Consider the following 13,996-nt stretch of genomic DNA (forward strand, 5'->3'; position numbering starts at 1 on the left):
ATTTTGGTCTATATAGCTAATTTTGCCCTTCGTGACAACTGAGGGGGGCAATTTATTTTTATAACTCATTCGTTTAAATTATATTAAGCCTTAAAGTTCTGCATAATTTAGGGCTTCGCCAATTGAGTGACAGGTGGATTGCCGCTGCTGTCACCGGCGTCAAGTTAGGTGGGCGTGGCTTCAGCAACCAAGCTCCCGCCTTTTTGCCCATTTTCGATTATGCGCGAGTGACGCTCAGTGATGTGCTGCTAAGATGGCAACGGCCACCTCCGCCCACTGTTGGCTTCAAAAGCACTATTCGGAAAAAAATGGGAGACGTCACAGACACTACATCCACGTTTTTGTACAGTCTATGGTCCCGACGCCCATTGTCATTTACAAATCCCCACAACACTCTACATCAAGCAAATTGTGACAGAATCGGGCTAAAATGGTGTAGTCTGAACAGGCATTTAGGAACAAATTGTGCATACAGTAGTAAACGGATGTTTTTGCAATATTTGGTGTTAACCTTCTTTGCTATTAATTTGTTGTGTGTCTGGATAAATTGCTTAAAAGTATTCTAATTGCTCTCAACATTTTATTCTAGGTTTTCATGTTGGGAGGGATTCATCCACCTCGGCCCTGGCAGGACTAAACCTTCCCTCGTTTTTCTGGTAAGAACAGATTTAACAGATTTATAGAAACCTAAATGAATCATAATCAATAATAATAATCAACACTTAAACATCAAACATTTAATATGCACACAAGGCAGTTTTAATATCAACTTTTAATTATATAATTGTTGAAATATTAACATTTTAAACAATGGCTGAAAAAAAATGGGCTCACTACATATTTTGTGAAGTTTTGGTCCCATATTAACTGAAAACAGCACACACTAAAATACATTGGTTCATCAAAAATCAAGATTAAAAATGAGAAATCAATATCAATATATTTCAATCCAACCCTAGAATTGACATATTTGACAAAACGACATATTAACCTTTTGTAGTTTTCCATGTAAAATAGTAATAAACGCACCATCAGAGATACACTTTATACAATTTAAAAACAGCTGGACTGAGAAATGTGCCTTCATCTTACTTTATTGTCATGCTAAACCGAGAAAGCACCTGACCTCAGTGAATATGCAATAAGCCTATAAAGGATATTTTGCATGCAAAGTCAACATAGCCAGATGTCGTCTTGCCTCATGTTCATCACAAACTGCATGCAATGTTTGGTGACATACAGGTCTGGGTTGGAGCATGGTGCGTTAAATGCGTTTAATAATTTTAACACATTATTTTATTTTATTTTTTCACAAGTAATCACACAAAATCAATGTGTTAGATTGACAACCCTAATGGTTACTGGCAGGGTATTTTATTAGGGTACCTAAGCTATTCAATTTTTGTATACCTAGGTGTGATATATTTTTACTGCTAACCAATTGAGCTACTGCTAAAATTGAAGCAATACATGCATGCTTCATAGCTTTGTTCCTACTGTGGATCATACTATTTAGTCTTACATTAACGTAAAGTAAGTAACTTGCAGTAAAAGCATTTTCAGAAGACTCCAATGATGTGGCTTGTTGAGGAGAGATGATATTTATTTTTATGTAATCAGGCAGATTTTTTTGAAAACTTGTGAAACCAGTGAAAAAAACAAACAAAAACACACATAAACACAGGCCATATGTTGTAGTGAACGTAATGTTATACAGTCTTGGCTGTGGATTCGTTTGACTTTTGAATTACACTCTGCACACCTTAGCAACAGCACATTGCCCTAGCAACCACTCATCCAGAAACATTAAAATGAGACTGTGATCTGGGCTAAGAAGAGGTCTTTGTGTATACTTATGTGAACCTAATCGACTGGGTTTAGTTTACTAGTTTACTTTTTTCTCCACACAGGCTGCATTTGTCTGCAGTGACATTAGAAACGTGTAATATGATCAGCTCAGAGAGGATACACTAACAAAGTCAGGCGGTTTATTCTTTTATCAGACACATTCTTCTGATGAAAACACCATCTGCTGTCCTCGTTCACGTCGCTGTTGCCATGTCAATGGGTTTTATATTTAATAAAATCATTTAATCCTCACCACCAAATTAACTAATAGCTCATCACATCCCATGATCCTCAGCTGTTCAGATACACCTGTGTTCATTCTCAAGAGGTGGGGAGAGAGTCAGGTGCTCTGTCTGACATCATTTTGGTTTTTTAGCTGATACTATGGTATAAACAATAAAGTACCAATAATAGCATGGTAATGCCATTTTTTCACATATTCAATACCCAAGGTATTATTTGAAGAATTTGAAGTATAATGAAATATGTTTATGGTGAGAAATTAATAGCCATCACCAGCCAAAAACAGGTAGTGTGGGTACACTGAAAGGAGTGAAAAAAAAAAAAAAAAAAAACGGAGTAGGATTTTCTTTTAAACAATTTTCACTCATTGTTCATTGCTTCATTTCATTTCTAATAAATATCACAAATAATTATAAAGAAATGGCAAGTAACACATTAAACCGCACATGCAATTTTGTAGTAGACAAACTGAAATAGTATTTTCTTATAAAACATGCTACAATTATCTTTGATTTATTCACTTTGATAAGTATTTACAGTGTGATTTTCCTTTGGTTGGCAACCTATTTCAAGCTGACCTTCGAAAAGAAACGCTGTGTGTTCATTAACAACAGCATATATCACTGGTTACATGTGTGTCTGATTCACCTCAAACATGCATCATGAGTTAATCCTTCACCTCTGGTATTGGTATTTGAACATGGTAATCATTTAGCGCTATAGAGTGTATATCAAAATAATATGGTGTTATGGTCTGATTTCATGACTATGCAATGGTGCTGCCAAATATGTTTTTTTTTATGATATGACAATATACATATTTTCTGCATTGTTCTCCATAAATCCCTGCTACTGTCACAATGTGATGATTAGTCGTGTAAGGGCAATGAGGCAGAGTGCAGCTCTTCATAGCATGAGTTGTGTGTGTGTTCGTGTTCACACATGAGTTTTTCTGCATGGCTGTGCTCTCCTCAGATGGCCTTTCCCACATTACAGCTCTCTGTCTCCGACACACACACACACACACACACACAGCCTCCAAGGGAACAGATGGCATCATTATTCAAAAAATCCTAGGCAGCACACTGCAGTCTGACCAGCGAGACACGTCTGTCCTGTGTGAAAACACAAGCAGAAGGCTCAGCAATGAGTACAGTAGACTTCAGCTTGGGTTCACTCGACTCTTGTGAAGTTAAACACTGCACATTATGTCCTCTATGAAACATCTTTTGTGATAATTTGCTCTCAAGTTGTTCCAATATTGTATGTTTTGTCTCAAGAAGAGAAAGCGTGCAATTACAACCCAGGATCCATGGAAAAACATTCCTTAGGCAGCGTTTCTGCTAAAGGATATAATGTCTCTTCTTGCACATTTCACAGCGCTTTCTGTCACAAGATGCTGCCGAAAGAAACAAAGGAGATGTGGATATTCAAAACTGTAATTTATTTATTTATTCCAGCACACAGGGTAAATCCAAACTTGCAAGGAAAAGAGTACACAACTGGAAGACCCAACAAAGGAGTAACGCACAGACTGGAACTAAATACATGACTTAACGAGTCAATTGGGAGGAACAGAGGTGAACAGGATGACTAATCAAGAGACAATGCGGACAGGAACAGGAGTGACCAAATATTAAGGGAGAAACACAACAGAGACAATCCAGTCCTGACATTTTCAAAGTGAAATGTCCAGTAAAAAAAAAAAAAAAACCTTCTTCCCTGAAACAGATAAACGCAAATGTGGCAATGTTTTATTATATTGTGTTATTGTACATATCACTGCAGTTCAGAAATTAAATGTCCACTAAGTGAAACTAAAAGGTTAATGCTGTATCATGTTTGAAAAGTGCCACCTACACTAAATCTTACCCTAAACCTTGTTAACTAAAGCCGACATGCAATAGTCGATGAAAGGCTCTTCAGTTCTGTTCTTTTGTCTTTCTCACTTTCATTTTCCCTCTGGTGCCCATTCTTCTTCTGTTCGGATGATGTGCCCAATCCATATCCATCTCTGTCTCTTGGTAATAGTGTTCATACTTTCTTGCTTGCACTGCGTGAGTTGTTGTTGGTTAGAGATGGATTCAGGACAGAATATTTGCTGGATTTCCCAGAGGTTCCTTGAATGGAAAGTTGGCAGTTCGATGCAGTCATTCTCTGTCATTCTTTAACATTCAGAGCCATAAAATAAGATGGAAAGACCACAACTCAGATAAAGTGAGTGTATTTACAAGCACATTTTTAAGCCGATCATGCTTATTGAGCAGAAAATGCATGTGGTCATGTAAATGCGGTAACCCATTTTCTTTTATCGGAGTAAGCTCATAAACAATGTAAGCATAAACTGGTCAACATCGATAGTTTTTTATGTGCGGCATGTAAATGCAATAACATGCTTATTGCCAACTTATTGAAGTGCGCATGTGTGATACATGAAAGGAAGGCTTTGTTAGTGTAGATTTAACATCAACTGACAAACAAATGGAAAAATCTGAGTCCGATATGCAAATTATTATATTTGACTTCACTAAAGGGAAATAACCTGATTTACTAATAAAGTCATGTAAACACAGCTTAATTGCATTGTCAGCTTACTTGTGTGCATGTAAATGTGCTCACTCTCATTTTTGTGTTATTAATGTACTGGACCGCAGTCAATACATGCATGCTTAATAGCATTGTTCCTACTAACAAAGTGTCTAACACTTCAAACTGCACACACACACACACAAAGTTACAGACAGTGTTTTTTTTTTGTTTTGTTTTTTCTTCGATGTGGTAGGGTTAACCCCACTACTAAGATGTACTAAGTAGTATAACCCCACTACTTAAGAAAGTCTTTTAGAGAACTACAGACCAGTTTCTCTTCTTCCTTTCATTGCTAAGACACTTAAGTGTGCTTTATTCAACCAAGTCTCTGCCTTTCTCACACAGAACAACCTCCTTGACAGCAACCAAACTGGCTTCAAAAGTGGACATTCAACATAGACTGCCTTGCTTTCAGTTGTTGAAGCATTAAGACTGGCAAGAGCGGAATAAAAATCTTCAATACTTATCTTGCTTGATCTGTCCACTGCTTTTGACATGGTTAACCACCAGATCCTCCTATCAACCCTATTGAGTCTTGAATCTTACCCATAAGACAGGTCCTTTAAAGTATCTTGGAGAGTTAAGGTGTCCAAGTCAAACATCTAACTACTGGGGTGCCTCAGGGCTCAGTTCATGGACCACTTCTCTTCTATGTCTACATGGCATCATTAGGTTCTGTCATTCAAAAACATGGCTTTTCATACCACTGCTATGCTGATGACATTCAACTCTGCCTCTCATTCCATCCTGATGATCCGACGGTAGCTGCTCGCATTTCTCACTTGTCTAATAGACATTTCTTTCTGGGTGAAGACAGTGTCCTCCAGAGTGGAACCCGTTCTGGGCACCATGTCGGAGAAGGGGACTTGGGAGGCCGTGTCCTGGGCTTGATCGGAACAAGAGCCCATCCTGGGCTTAACTAGGGAACAGGGGGTAGTTAAGTGAATGATGAAAGACTTTTCACTTTTAGGTGGAGTATCCCTTTAATTACTTATTGTAAAGCAACTTTGAGCTTGGGAAAGGCACTGCATAGTTACAACATCATCTTTTTTTTATTTTTTTTTATTACAACACCCCACAATTATAAATTCCTTGTTGTGACTTGTTAGGACATGCCTCTGTGTTTTCACATTGTACCTCTGTTGCTCTAATATGGGAATAACATACTGCACTGACTCAAGTAGGTGAACCTATCTAGCTGAACTAGTGGATTTTGCCACATTTTTAAAAGACTGAAAATCAAATTTGCAGTTTTTCCACTGTGTCTGAGTTGATGTTATTCTCTGAAGCTGAACTCACAGGTCTGTTGTTCACCTGTGTGTGTGTGTGTGTGTGTGTGTGTGTGTGTGTCTTTGCATCTGCTTTAGTGAATAAGTCATAGTTTGGCCCTGTCCCTGTTCCAAGAAAAGCTGTCATAAAGCATTTCTGTTTTGGGGATTAAAGTCATGACGATGAGTTCTCTGAAGTGCAGACCAAGCACACACACAGAGATCATTGAGGCCCATTGGAAAGGGTTACTTGAATTTGATTCATGTCTCAAAATATTTATATCTGGCAGTGTTGTTATGTGTCTGCATGGCATGTGTTCATTCTCACTATCCTGTGAGCTTTGTATCAGCAATTTAACTAAGTTCAAGTTATTTTTTGTCTCATTATCCAGTGACATGGATGGTAATGACAGAATTTTTGGAGTCACAATGATGAACATATATATATACATATATTTTGCTACAGGCACACTTGAAACTTTCCATTTATCCTTATATAAAACAGCAAGACCCCCAACCCCGACCAGAAATATGGGGTTTGCAGCTAAACACATTTGCTGCTTTGTTGCCAAGTTCAGATACAAAGTTGGAGGAAGCTTGCTGAATGCAAAGCAGAATGCATATATCCAACATGTTGATAAAAGAGACTCTGTGGGAAATCTCTTAAAATGAATTGTGCCACTGGTATGATCATTTATTTTTCATGTGTTTTTTTGCATTATCTAAGCATGCTATTAACCCAAACTATTTTAGCAAATCAAGTAAATGTGGATTGATTAAACAAAATCAGTACTACTGACTGCAGATTACGCAGCACAAAACTCCACACTGTAGGCCAGTTCTGAGTATTTTGCAGCAAACAGCAAATCACTACAATTTGGCATGCTTTTCTGAGACTATATTACTGCCTCATTGATCACTGAAAGATGTGTCCTTATCAAATTAAATTTTGTTCACGCCAGCCTTTTTTGTGCTTGTAAGAGCTCGTTTCAAGCTAATATCGCCAGTTTGAAAATACACAATTTGCATAAAAAGGCAGTTTGTTCCGAAAATGTGAAGTGGTGCTGTGACATTGCAGCTGGTTAAAGTATACAATGTTTATTAAATTGACAAATTACACATTTTCTTATTCAGATTTTCTTAATCCTTTTCAGTTCTGAAATTACCATTATTATAACAGTCTTCAATATTCGAAACATCTGCAACACCTCAGTCAATGTCATTAATGATTTGTTTTTGCATTCTTATAGTCTTTCCACTTTAATCTACCTTCTCTGTTCACAAAATTGAATATGAATAATCACATTTACTCACATTTGTGCATTTTAATAATCACACTGTCTTCCTTGAAAAGACAGCTGAAAGTGATAGATTACCCATTGTTGCCACTGTTTTGTCATAACTATTCACTTTGGTTTGCAAAATAACTTTGCCAGTGGTGGCAGATATTTATATTTGCATGAGAGTAAATATAGCATTTTGACAAATAATCATAGACGCAGATATTTTCCAGAGTATTGGTTTTGGTGTTGCACATATTTGTATATATACTGCAGGCTGTAGCTTCTCCAGTGAAGAGCTGCACACTTCTGGCAACCATTTTGTTTATTTTTTTGTTTTTAAGTTTTTGCAAGGGTTTACAAGCTCTTGTAATTTAAAGTTAGATCTTTGGTTTTCTCTGAAATTCAGATCTTTCTGAGGGAAGCGGTGTCAGTTGCCTTTGCTCTTGTTCAGTCTGTTGTGTGTGGTGTACTCGGCGTCATTCTGTGGTGAAATGAGCCTTTTTCTCTTGGCAGCAGTGTGTCCTGTAACAACAGCGGTTAGAGTTTCACACTCTGCACTTTTACCCTCTTTCTGAGAGACAACAGAGTCTCTTTTTACAGTATTTGTGTTCAGCGCAGTAATGATATTCCTCAAACGGTAAGTGTCCTAAGTAAGCTAGGAGTACTTTCTGTTTGGAAAACTTCATACTTTTTACGATTTCAAAAAAGTTCAGTCTTACATCTTTATTCATACAGAACGGTGATTGATCAATCTTTTATGTCTTACAATTAGCCTGTTAAAGGGATGGTTAACCCAAAAATGAAAATCCTGTCATTATTTTCTGTCGTTAATTTCATTATAATGGCCTTTTAATCAGTTTTCAGTAGTTTCCTGTGGCAATTAGTTTGATCTGCACAGGTGTTGGTCATTATTTCCCTCACTTGTCCCGTAATTAAGTTGCTCTGTTTTCACCTTTCTTTTGTCTGTTTTGTTTGTGTGTAACATGTTGTCTCGCATGTGGCTTTTCTATTTAAAGTGATTTGTTCTATTTTTATCAATGTGTTTAAATCACTATAAGTTTCTTTCTTCTTTTGAAGACAAAATATATTCTAAAGAAGTAACCAAACAGTTGACAGTAGCCATTGATTTCAGTAGCATGGAAAAAATACTATGGAAGTCAATTGCTACCGTCAACTGTTTGTTTCCCAACATTCTTCAAAATATTTCCATTTGTGTTCTTTTCATTCTGAATTGAGTAACTGTTGGACATTTTTACAGAATCATAAAATATCAGCACTGAACCTCTCAAAACTGTTGAGACATTAGACGGAAATCATCAGAGATGTTGTTAAAATAAACCTTATTTCCAGTGTTTTTCTAACTTTTTTTGTGCATTTTATTGTATTCTATTGCATTGCTTTCTACACTGTTAAAAAATTTCAATAAAATATACGGTAAAAAAACGGCAGCTGTGGTTGCCAGAATTATAACTGTAAAAAATACGGTAAAACCGTTTTTGATTTAACTGTTTTATACCGTAAAAAATACAGTTACACTGTTGTAGGTTTAACGGTTTTACTTTATATTTACAGTTTAATACCATAATTTAACTGATATAATATTAATATACGAACTCATTGAAGCACTGAAATCTGTTTTGTACCTTTGTATTATATTGGTAACCACCAAAAGCAGGTGGTGATGAGAGAGTCACGTGGTGAAACAAAGCCCATCACAAGCAGCTTTTAAATAATAAGATACATAGAAGGTGCACGGTGTCATTCACACAAGCACTAAACACCATCATGGTGAGACTCATTAAACTGAAATATGCAATAAACATTAATTTAACAACATTTTATGTAACATACAAACCTAATAAACATAACAGATGAGAAAAAATTAAGAAGAAACATAGTTATTTCAAAGAAAAAACATCAAATTCAAACAAAATTTTAAATGCAATAAACATTAATTTAACAACATTTTATGTAACATACAAACCTAGTAAACAGAGAATTCAGAGAATTCTGGGAACATAAGTTTACGGTTTTTCCCTGTAAAGTTTACAGGAAATTACCATTAACCAGTTTTGTACTGTAGCATTTTCACAGTTCTTTACCGTTAAAATCACAGTCATTTTTTACAGTGTAAGCTTTTACACAGAATGACTCCAATCACACTCAGGATCTTGACATACAGGAGTTCTTGCATTGTTTCAGAATCAAACCCATGACTCTTTTATGTAAGAACTGTTGTATTCCAGTAGATTAACAGAATTGTGGTTTTCTTAAGCGTGAACCTTTTATGTGTATGCCATGCAAGGTTAAGTGCAAAGCTAGCTTGTACAGATCAGCCCCTAAGTATGAGAAAAACGTAAGAGCAAGTGCATGATCTACCAAACACCAATAATAACATGAGCAGTTTAGTTTTTAGTACTTCTGCTGTGCCCAGTGTTTAATGCGTATCCTCATTTGCCCTCCTCTGATGAAGACTTGTTTACATGCATTATGCAAGTGTAACTCTCTCATTCTGCATGTCTCTTCAGCCTCTGCTGCTCCACACCACTCTGGAACGACTCTGATATCACAAAGGACAAGGTAGGCCATGGACAGTTTCATTCAGAGCCACAGAACAGAGGTGTTGTCAGAATTACTGCATGAGTTCTGCTGTGTTCTTATTTGTTGTTCTTTGTGTGTAAGATATCAGCGAGTCCGTGGAGGATAACAGCATGATGTTGAAGGCCTAATATACAACAGTATGTCAGGTAATGTAAAAAAATAAACTCGCAACACACTTCACCTGTCTCATCTGCATAGGGAGAATCCCATCTTTTTTTTCTTCTTTTTGGCATTCCACCAACTGTGATTTAACAGAGAAAGGATTGATTGCCATCTTGTTAGTTTCTCCTTTCTGTTTCATATGAGTAAAGTATGTTCCAGGTTAGTTCGTTCCAGAACATTCATTCTGACTCATTGTGCCGTGTTGACAGATTTGTTATCCTGTTGCTATACGGGATCATGCTTCTCGCCTTGTTTTGGGTATGCAGCTACGTACAGTTAATCATTTGGCCTGCAGGTGCCCTGCTCAAAATAAGTATATTCATGTACAGTTGAATCAAAATCAATATTGGGAAATACATTTTAGGAAATAATCGACTATTGTAACAAATATTAAAACAAATATTATTAGTTGTGAAGCAATATGAGAAACACACAAGGGACACACACACACACACACACACACAAAAGAGCCACAACTGAAGGCATTGTCTTAGATGGCACATTCACTCAGACACAGAGGCTGCATTGGAAACCGTATACTTCTCTACTGTATCTATAGTAGGCAAAAAGTAGTAGGTGAACAAAAAAGTATGTCCGAATATTTGTGAAAGAGTAGACGAGAATTACCTGCATGCTGAACTAATTCTTATGAGATTCGGACGAGCGTATACTTAAGTTGCGTCTGAATATGCCAACGTAACTACTGCATACAGTAGTAGGAGAAAAGAGTAGTATGTCCGAAACCTCAGCGTTCATGAAGGAGTAGGCAAGAAATCCCTGGATGTCCCGCTGCTTCAGCCCAGATTCTGAAGAGCTCATCCGATGGACACTTTTCTATCCCAGGGGGCCACGGGAGAGGATACAGCATCATCGAACTGAGCGGAGAACAGCAACGAGGGTATTTACAAATGTGAGTATTACACACCAAAAACATGGTTCCTTGTGTTTAAATAATATTTGATGAACTGCTGAAGTTGTAAAGATGCTAAATAGTGTAGTATATTTGTGATTTTGCTGTAAAAACACGTTTTATTATGTATAGCAAACTGGGGAGCTCCAGTTAGCACATGCACGTCTTAAAGAGGCTTACTAGATGTCTGTTTCACGCCTGACTGGAAACATGTAGTATTGAACAGATAAATCACAGAGGAAGCTTGACTCTTGTCCGGATGTTACAGGGACAGATAAGACACACGTGTGTTTATCTGGGAAAGAGTGACTGATGAAGGGATGCTGCCATCGAAGGCTTTGAGTGAGTATACTACAGAATTAATTAAACATCTAAGTAGTAGTTTATGTGAATTATTTCACTTTCAGACAGAGCTATTACAGCACTTTTTTTGAGTCTTGATTTGTGTTCATTTGCTGCAGAGCTTTTGTGGTGGAGCAGGACCTGCACGGAAAGATAACGGCATTTGTGAAAAAAATAAATTTAAAACCTGAAAAAAATAAAAATAAAGTAAGGTAATTTTGTAGTAACACTTTATTTCGATAGTCCACTTCAGACATTCTACTAACAGTAAGTAACTTTGAAACTACATGTCAACTAGCAGTTAATAGAGTATTAGTCGACCATCTGCTTAATATCTTTCTTTGTCAACTTATTCAACTAACCCTAAACCTACCCTAACAGTCTACTCTGAGAGATGGTAGACATGTAGTTGCAAATAATGAGATTTAGTTGACATGTAGTTACAAAGTGATATATGTAGATATATGTATAGTTAGTAGAATGTCTTGTGGACCATCAAAATAAAGTGTAACCAATCTGGTTACTTCTAATACAGAAATAAATTGGCATCGTGCTGTTAAAACTTGTTTAATGTTATTTTTGTGGGATCTGAAATGTGTACAGACTGGTGTGAGCACTGAGGATGGAGAGCCCAGAGCAGCCGAGGATGAGTTCCTCACTGCCTCGTATGGACCAGATGTCGCTGTTGCTCTTCATCCTCAGTGCTCTCAGAGCCAGCCAGAGCATCTAGAAGAAGACATTGAGGATGTGGTTTTGGTCAAGTTTGTTCTGCTGGTTTCTGTTCATACAACATCAGTCAATGGAGCTCTTGTTTCAGAAACTGCAAAAGAACCATCACATAATGTGGTGAATCTTTTGAACGTCAGGGATTCAGCGCCTGTAAATATGTGATTATTAGAACAATAAGTCTGAATAAATCTTTGTTTCATGTTATTGTTGACTTGAACTGTATATGTATTTATTATGATTGTTACTTGTATTAATTGTTTGGTAGCACTTTATTTTACAGTCCTGTTCCTCATGTACATACTATGTACTTATTATAGTAATTACAATAACTGTGTAATAACTAGGTACTAACCCTGAACCTATCCCTAAACCTAAACCTACCCCATGTAGTTACTTTGTATTACCAGAACTTTCTTAGATAAATACACTGTAACTACACTTTAAGTACATGTAAGTACACGTACCGTAAAATAAAGTGCAACCAATTGTTTTAATCATTTATTCATGTTTCCTGCTGTTGTCAGTAAATAAAATATATTTATTTAATTAACTTACTGTATGCATTTATTCTATGGCTGCGTTTGTCTAGTGTGTAGTCATGCATAGCTATGACATATGACAAAACAAATTACATTTCACTTGTTTGCAACAAACAATCTTCAGTAAAAATAAAAAAATAAAATAAAAAATAAAAATCAAATTGTAAATTAAATTATAAGCTCAGGGAAAGATGGTTGTGTCTTTAACAATAAACAATCATAATGAAAAAAAAAAATATATATATATATATATATATATAATGGGTTCGCGTACATCATAGAAAAAGGCACAGTGATGAGGTTAACTATATTTGAATAATCATAATATTTATATAATCATAATGCATCAAAAAATTGCAGTTATTTATATGCCTAAGGGATGAAAACACAAAATAAAAGAGCAACTGTGTCTTCAACAATACCACAAAATTAGCTAATTTCATCTACATCAAAGTATTTACAGATAGACTGATTAAACTTGTCGCTCATATCTTTTAAGTTTTTGGACTTATAACGTCATAAGTTCATGATAATATCAACATGGCAGATGATGTCTTGATCACATTCATACTTAATGCGACCAGGCTATAGAGTACAGACTCTTTTAGCACTCGTTAAGTAAGTACTTATTGAAATTAAAGGGATAGTTCACCCAAAAATTAATTTGATGTTTATCTGCTTACTACATCCAAGATGTAAGTGACTTTGTTTCTACAGTAGAACACAAACTGAGATTTAATTCAAACCACACTCTCAGTCGTATAATGCAAGTGGATGGGAATCACGGCTTTGAGAGTAATAAAAGATACACAAACAAAACCAAATTAAACCCTGCGGCTCGTGACGAAACATTGATATGTAAAGACACAAAACGATTGGTCTGTGCAAGAAACTGAACAGTATTTATATAGTTTTTTTTTACCTCTGATTTTCACTGCAAAATGTCTGAACTGTCCTGAGTGTGTCCTTAGCGGGTTTGCGGGTTCTTCTACAGCCTACACGTGAGGTGTCTTCTTCTTCCTCTTCTTCTTCTTGTTTTACGGAGGATCGCAGACTTATAAGTGCATTACCTATTAAAGGAACCATTGACACTCTATCTACGATCTCTAGAGGGTCAATGGTCCATTTGAAAGGTAGGTGGCAGTAATGTACTTATAAGTATGCATCCAATAAGTCACGCACAGGCTGAAGAAGACACAAACATGTTCAGGATAGTTCAGACATTAGAGGTACAAAAGAAAAAAAAAATTATATAAACACTGTTTAGTTTCTTGTACAGACTGATTGTTTTGTGTCTTTACACATCAATGTATCAACACGAGCCGCAGGGTTTAATTTGCTTTTGTTTGTGTATGTTTTATTACTCTCAAAGCCGTAATTCTCATCTACTTACATAATGTGATTGACAGACTGCAACAATTTTAGTAAAAAATCTCTGTTTGTTTTCTACTGAAGAAACAATGTCACCTACATTGTGGATGC

General features: G+C 36.3%; 1 protein-coding gene across 5 annotated transcripts in view; it reads left to right on the top strand.

Annotated features, from left to right (window-relative positions):
• The window catches only part of thrb (thyroid hormone receptor beta), a 112,859-nt gene that overhangs the window by 52,952 nt on the left and 45,911 nt on the right, over positions 1 to 13,996 (top strand). For 4 of the 5 annotated variants that reach the window (XM_052533986.1, XM_052533988.1, XM_052533989.1 and 1 more), the window contains 3 exons: positions 590 to 656; positions 9,760 to 9,811; positions 9,914 to 9,978. In XM_052533986.1, coding sequence (XP_052389946.1) covers positions 9,972 to 9,978 — 7 coding nt within the window. In that variant the 5' untranslated portion in view covers positions 590 to 656; positions 9,760 to 9,811; positions 9,914 to 9,971. The remainder of the gene's footprint in view (positions 1 to 589; positions 657 to 9,759; positions 9,812 to 9,913; positions 9,979 to 13,996) is intronic. The other variant, XM_052533990.1, reaches the window with a different exon arrangement.

This window comes from Carassius gibelio, chromosome A19, assembly GCF_023724105.1.
Source record: "Carassius gibelio isolate Cgi1373 ecotype wild population from Czech Republic chromosome A19, carGib1.2-hapl.c, whole genome shotgun sequence".
NCBI lineage: Eukaryota > Metazoa > Chordata > Actinopteri > Cypriniformes > Cyprinidae > Carassius > Carassius gibelio.